We start from the raw sequence: 7299 nt of genomic DNA, 5'->3' as shown, positions 1-7299 counted from the left end.
AACACAGCTACTGTGTAGAAACAGTCGATTCCCAGTTGTTGTAAATGCAGCATTAAACTCATAGGAATCCTGTCTCAGTGCGCGTGCTCCCTTGTACTGCTAGTGCAAAATAAACACTACCATCTCTTGATTTAAAGTTTCTCTTCACAACAAATTGTGGCGGTGAAATTTGATTTTTTTTTTTTTTTTTCTGCATGTGTGCGTATATTCAAATAATATACAGGGCACAAGCTTGTCTGACAAAGTTCTCACTACATATTTCAACCTCCACTGTTACATTATTGATTTATTGCACGTCACCTTCATAAATTTCATACATTTCATTTCTTTGTCCGTAGTGCAGTCCATATTTCCTTTGTACAGACAATATTTCATTTCAAGTTTTATATCCCATTTCAAAACTATTATTATTCCATTCTGTAAGTAGATTTTAAATTTACCTTTTTTCATTTAGTACTACTTTGTTTATTTCATTGTTAATATTACCTTACTCTTGTTCTATTTTTATTCTTCTGTGTTGCAGTTGTGTGTTTCTATTAATTACATTGTATTTCAATGTTTTTTTTTCCTGTATTAAGGAGTAAATGAGCTTGTTTCAATGACATTCACACACAGTTGCTGCCCAGTACAATCTCAGTCCTCTATTCTCTCTCACTGGGCCTCAAAAGCATCTCTGCAGAACTTGTATGGAGTAGAGAGCATGGTACACGACCATAAAACCTGACTGAAAAGAGTGTTATGGATGCTGAGGTAGGCTCCAGCCTTGGATGAATTGAAGTAAACTAACCTCAAAGCAAATGGAAATCATTGCAGGCATGGCTGTTAGTGAGCAACAACATCAGTGGTCTATGGTGCATGAGTAAAGATGTGCTGTGGGAATGTCACATGGAAGAGCAACCTGACAAAAGCAAATATAACACTCAAGAACTCAAGAGAAAGTGAGTTAGAGTTAGTTACTTCTTTGCATTATGCTACATCACATAACTTTATTTCCCATACCTGCTCTCTTCAGATTACAGGAATATACAGGGAGAGTTAAGGATACATCCAGCAGATTCAGATTAAATGGAAACAGCACAATTAAAACTGGAATGGCAAAATGTGATGGCATACTACACTATTTCCACAAATGCAGCTTTTAATTTCTCACCTCTGCAAAATGATGGTCCTCACTCACCAGGGTAATGGACAAAACTGCTGTGACTGGTCTACCAAACCAGATGATTTGATTTCCAAGTAAGATTAAAATTGTAATGTTTAAGTATAAAACCCCAGTTGGTTGAGTTTAGGCATATACCAATTACATCAGCAACCAACAAAATCCCATTTTTTCTGTTTTCCATGAGGATTTTGAGCAGCACTGTAAAGATTGTAAATCAGCGAAATGCTGTTAAATGCATGAATATTTTGTTCAAATGTACTTTTATTTATATTATTCAATTATTTATTTATTGTATTGTTCATTTTGTAAACCCTTGTATTTTACTGTTTCCTTATCCTTATACTCTGTGTCGTTAATTGAATTTGTTCTAACGATTGTACATTGTGTATAATTCTATTCAATAAAGGTTTATTAAAAAACTACCCACGGTTTGAGCTCCTCTGTCAAAAATATCGAAACAGCGCCAACACTTCATTGACTCCAACGCTGTGGCCAAATATGGTATCGCAGCTTTTTTGCACCAAGTGTGCGTTCGTTAATAAATCCCGGTTGGGCGCTATAGTCATCCGTAGGAAGTTCTCATTAACTATTTTTTAGAAACTCATCCACTGGATTAAATTAAATTGGTTCTTTGTGACATCAAAAACGTGTTAGAAGCTGTTAAATTTAGTAAGTATGATAAGAAGGAGGGTTGTAAGAATTTTTACACACACAAATAAAAACTAACTCCGCCCTCCCGGGAGCAGCATCCTGGTCACTCTACTGACATTATCCGTCACGCCATTTTCCATCGACGACCGAGACGAACAAACCGGCCGGAGAGGAAAAATATAAACTGTGAACTGCAACAAACACGGTAGGGTTTGAACCAAATTATTAATAGTGCATTGTATCGGAACTGTATATTAATGTCCTGTTTGGGTCGATTAATCGGATAGTCACATTCATTTAGTCTATTGTTTGATTTCTGTGTTTGCCGCTGCATGACACCAGGCCTCGGAAAGCCGACAGCCATTTTAGCTACCGTTTACCGGCTGTTAGCTATTGTTAGCTACGAAGCGTCGAAGGAATGTCGAATGTGAAATAACACATTTTAAAGGCGGATGATATTAGTGTTAATTTAGTATGTCAGTTAAAATAGAGACCCGAACTTATTCAGGGCTCAGCATTATCTACGGCGATTAACATTTTTTTTTGCTAGGCTAAAGTTAGCATAGACCGCGAGTCCAACCGCAGGCCTAACTTCTTTCAAAGAAGATTCAAATATTATTGAGAATTGACTCCAAAACATATTACAGAGTAATTGCAGTATGTCCCTCACGCAAGTCATTGATGGATAATGTAGCTTTAACACACTTATGTTAACATGTACCGTTACGTCGTTGTAAGTTTTCTGGATGATCTGGCGGCTTAAAGCATATCAAAGAGTTTTGAATATTTAACAAAATGATTGAGCTGAAGTTAACGCTCATTTTCACATTTGCACACGCTCAGTTAGTTTAGTTCACCTCCCACATAATAAAACTGGTTGTGTGGTATTTTACATACTGCAGGAACATCGTAAAGTTTCAAACAAACGTCTCATAAAGACGTAAACTGATTACTTTGAACAGATTAATCTGTGCTGTGGATTTGTTTCACTCAGGGTCACTTTTGTGATTTTAGAGCCTCTGTTTAAAGGCGAGGTCACTTCCTGAACATCTGTCCTATCTACCTGTTTTAATAATAACAAATTCTCTCATTTTTTAATTTTCAGATCCAGTCATGCATCGTGACTGTCCTCTTGACTGCAAAGTCTATGTTGGAAACTTGGGCAACAATGGAAACAAGACAGAGTTAGAGAGGGCATTTGGCTACTATGGTCCTCTTCGCAGTGTCTGGGTTGCTAGGAACCCCCCAGGCTTCGCTTTTGTAGAATTTGAAGATCCTAGAGATGCAACTGATGCCGTGCGTGAGCTCGATGGAAGGTAGGCTTGAGATACAGCAGATAAAACAAGAGCAGGACTCTTCTTGCTTACAGCTGCAATAGCTAATGGTTGGTTGTTTTTACAGGACATTGTGTGGTTGCCGGGTACGGGTAGAGCTGTCCAATGGCGAGAAGCGCAGCCGCACCCGTGGCGCTCCCCCTTCGTGGAGCAGGCGTCCTCGAGATCGAGATGACTACAGGCGGCGTAGCCCACCGCCCAGGCGAAGGTGACCTATATGTTGTTGTTTGACAGTGGCCAGTCGAGACCAACATTTTGTTTATCTTGTACTTTAATCCTGTTCTGCGACTTGCTGATTTCACTCTCCTAACCACAGTATATTTATGGGTAATTGTTTGTTTTTCCAGTCTAGACCTAGTGTTTGTAATCTTTTGTGCTGAGTATGCATTTGTGACTGCTGCTATGTGTAAGGCTTGCAGTATCATCTTCATTGACATTATTTGTCGTTTTATGTAGGGAGCCAAACAGATTCGTATTCATAATCAAAAAATGAAATATGACGTGGGAATAGGACGTTATACTAGGTTATGTGGTGAGGTTCTTTTATTGCATTATGCATTTTAAAATCTGTCCGGCAAGAATTAACTTCTGCTTTGGGCACAAATGCTTCTTTTGATGTGTACATATTTTATGTACACTTTCAAAAGGTTTCTAAATTGTAAATGCTTAAAAGTGGCGAATTAGAAATGTGAAATAGGAGTGGGTTATTCCTATGTCGCAAAAAAAAAAGTATAATCTGTTTAAAATTTGGGGGGGGATGAAAGTGCCAAATGTGATGCATTTTTTCTTTTTGTTTGAGGATGCTTTTTATTTTTCATCTATATTAATAAGAATGAAACCCGTTGCAGAGCCACCACCATGCCTCTTCTCACCACCCTCTGAGTCAATCAACTAGTCCTCTTTCAGCATCATGTGACTGCTGACCATCGTGCCCCAATCAGCTTGGCTGGTGCTGTCACATGACCCGGGCATGGCCAGTCGTCAGGTTGCACCAGCCCATTGGTTCCTCAGCATGCCGTTCTCAGCCTCCTCCTCCTTCAACCTTAACCCAAACGGCAGCGGCCCACCTCACATTCCCGACCAATCAGCGTATTTCGTTCCCAAATGTCTACAACCTACCAGCAGCAGCCTTCGGCTAACCAATTAAAGCAGGAAAAAAGCCACAGCCAACCCCCATCTGCCTGCCACCTAATCACCTTGCAGCATCTGGCCAGTCCTATTCAGCCAATTCTACCTACCCGGCCGACAGTCTGCCTCCCTTTCGTCATATCTAGCTTGTTGAAAACCAAAAATACTAGTAAGTTTTCCTGCTTCATTCAGTACACTGCTGATAAAAGTTTTGAAAGTGAAGAGACAGCTGGTTTACAAAGGTTGTTCTTTTTTTATTATTTGAATCATAAGTTTGTCATTTTGTCCTCACCCATTACTGTAAATCCTTGTTTTTAAAAGGGGAATGGTCCACCATCAAATGTCTGGAACTTCACATTTCCAGAGATTTCGATTATAGATAATCATCTGGTATGTCTTGGGGCTCTGAGCAGAATTATGAAGTCACATGAATCAAAACTCTTCTCAACCCCCTCCAATGAATATCAAAAGTCTTTGTTTTTGTGCTGTATGGTTGGTTTTAGCAGATCGTAGCCTGGTTACGTCTCACAACTTATTCCCATTGACCAGTATAATGATTTTGTGACTTATCCTCCATTTCCCTATGTTCTCCTTTGAAGTGCAGTGGACCAGTTTCATACAGATGGTCGCCTCTGTGTGTCTTTTTATTCCCACACTACGGCCTGTCCACAGTGCAGTGTTCAATCCTCAGATAGGGACAAATATTGCTGGTTAGCTCACCTTGGTGTTGTAAAAAGCCTTGAGGCTCAGGCACCTTTTTAAAAATCTCTCTAATGCTCATTGCAGGGCTCATCTTAGTCTACCACTTCAAATTTACAACCTGACTTAATCTAAAAATACCCTCTTTGTCCAAACTAAACTGGCTTTTATTAGTTGAACAAAGAGGAAGGCTTGAAGCAAATGTTTGGTGCACATTGTACTGTGGCATAGGTGAGAGGTTATTTTCCAAGCATCTTTATGCGCTAGTCCATTGTCAGTGACTTATAGTTTCTGATTTGGATAGTTGTGTTCCTGGACAAACACCTTTTTCTTCTTCGAGTCTTTGACTTCAATTTTGAATTACTGAGATAGACAAAGGGCTGTGTTGAAGGAGGCCCACATTTTAGAAGGATTAAAGTAATGTAAAGCTCTACGGGAGATTGACACGTCAGTCTTTGTTCTTAACATTCTTGTATTTTCCCCGCGCAGATCCCCACGTAGGAGAAGCTTCAGCCGCAGTCGAAGCAGGTATGTCGGCTTTCAGATTGTCCTTTATACACACAGACAGAAATGAGCAGTTCAACGCAAGAATGCATCTAATTGTTGGACACACCTTGCCATTCTCTTGAATGAGAAAGTATGTCCAAACTTTTGACTGGTACTGAACGCATGACCATCACAAAATGTGTCAGAGTTTTTTTGTTGTTGTTTTGACTTTTCTCGACATGTCCTATATGTAGGATATGTTTAAAATCACTATATCAGGGCACCCTGGTAGCCTACTGGTTACCCCATGTTTCCTGTCTTTCTGTACTTTCAACAAATAGTCAAAACTACCAAATGTATCATCTAAGTCTACTATTGGATTTAGATTATCTAATATATGCATATATAAATATCGAAATTCATTCATTTTTTCATGGACTAACAAGTTAATCAACTAACTGTTTCAGCTCTAAACATAAGCCAGCATGAGAAGTATCTAGTAAAACCAGCATGACTTTCCTGTAAGTAAGTCAAAGTGAAATTATGTTGACTTAATGAGATGGTTTTGCTTTTACAGGTCTTTCTCCAGAGACAGGAGGAGGGAGAGGTCCCTCTCCCGGGACAGGAACCACAAACCTTCGAGATCTTTCTCTCGATCAAGGAGGTACGGATATCCTCATGTGATTTTAAAAATAATTCTCAAGATTTTGATTACAAATTCTTTACAAGTAGGTAGAGCAGATATTCAAGTACACCAGCAAGAAAAATGATTGTGTGTAGTCACGGTTTATGAGTCATACACACATTACTTTCAGTCTTAAGTCTTTAGAAATGTTTGACAATACAAAGTGAAGTTTAGTAATATGACTCATCTATTCAAACTACTGTTGATCCATTTAGGGTTCCTCTAGAGGACACTGCACCACTTAAACCACATCCTGTATTTGCAGATAATTAAACTTGTTTGTTTGTGGTACTACTGCGAATGTTGAAAGTGACTTTCTTGTTTATTTCTTTCATGATGTAGTAATGTTTTTTTTCTTCTTCTTCCCTGCAGTCGCTCCAGGTCTAATGACAGAAAATAGAAGAATGTCTGTCAGGTGTAAAGGGAGTTGAAGAAAACGGTTGTACAGGCTTTGCCGTTTCATATGATGGACATCTACATGACCGTCAGGTCATTTTTGTTTTGGGTTTTTTAAAACAATCAAGCATTTTAGTCTCCCCTTTTCTTGTTCTGGTAATTTCAAATACATTGAGTGGGTTTGTACAGGTGTGACACCTCATCTAAGTCACGTCTGTCTTGTCAGTCCTGAAACAGTCGAACCACCCAGCATTCCAATTCACCAGTTAATCTCTGAAGAGTTTTGGTTTTTGTCAATGAATGTACTGTGTAGTTTGACATAGTGGTAGTCCCTCATTTTCATTGTGTAAGCACCAGTCTGTTGTCTTTTTTTTTTTTTTTTTTTTTTTTTAAGGAAACATTGCAATGATGTGTAAGGAACTTCCACCTTTTGATTGTCTGTAAAGCCGACCTATTTTCAACGTTTGACTTTCTTCATACTGAAGGTTTCCATCTGTTTAATGGTTGGTTATTTGTAATAAAGACAAACTCATTCAAGATGCAAAACTCTGGCATCAGTGGAAAAAAAAGTGTAATGAACACAAGTCTAATTTTTGTCTATGAAGTTTTCCATTATTTTTCTTTTCTTTGATACTATGTGAAATTGTCTCAATTAAAAAATACTGGTTGTTAAAAAAATCCTACATTGTTTATATACTTATTTCCTCTTAAAATATCAGCATACTGTACTATTACATACACCTAGTTTCTTTTCCACC

At 38.5% G+C, this 7299-nt stretch overlaps 1 protein-coding gene across 1 annotated transcript; it reads left to right on the top strand.

Annotated features, from left to right (window-relative positions):
* Window positions 1–1791: 1791 nt before the first annotated feature.
* On the top strand, window positions 1792–6931 carry srsf3b (serine and arginine rich splicing factor 3b). Its single transcript, XM_067587360.1, has 6 exons — window positions 1792–2018; window positions 2919–3129; window positions 3215–3355; window positions 5464–5502; window positions 6038–6124; window positions 6518–6931. Exons 2-6 carry the CDS (start codon window positions 2927–2929, stop codon window positions 6543–6545), a joined length of 498 nt encoding a protein of 165 aa, XP_067443461.1. The 5' UTR covers window positions 1792–2018; window positions 2919–2926; the 3' UTR covers window positions 6546–6931.
* Window positions 6932–7299: the final 368 nt, after the last annotated feature.

This window comes from Thunnus thynnus, chromosome 4, assembly GCF_963924715.1.
Source record: "Thunnus thynnus chromosome 4, fThuThy2.1, whole genome shotgun sequence".
Classification (NCBI taxonomy): Eukaryota; Metazoa; Chordata; class Actinopteri; order Scombriformes; family Scombridae; genus Thunnus; species Thunnus thynnus.
This window is presented reverse-complemented; position numbering and strand designations above follow the sequence as displayed.

Coding starts and splice junctions, on each gene's coding strand:
- srsf3b (XM_067587360.1), top strand. CDS start 2,927: ATGCATCGTGACTGTCCTCTTGACTGCAAAGTCTATGTTGGAAACTTG. Junction 3,130..3,214: donor GTGCGTGAGCTCGATGGAAG/GTAGGCTTGAGA, acceptor TTGTTTTTACAG/GACATTGTGTGGTTGCCGGG. Junction 5,503..6,037: donor TTCAGCCGCAGTCGAAGCAG/GTATGTCGGCTT, acceptor TTGCTTTTACAG/GTCTTTCTCCAGAGACAGGA.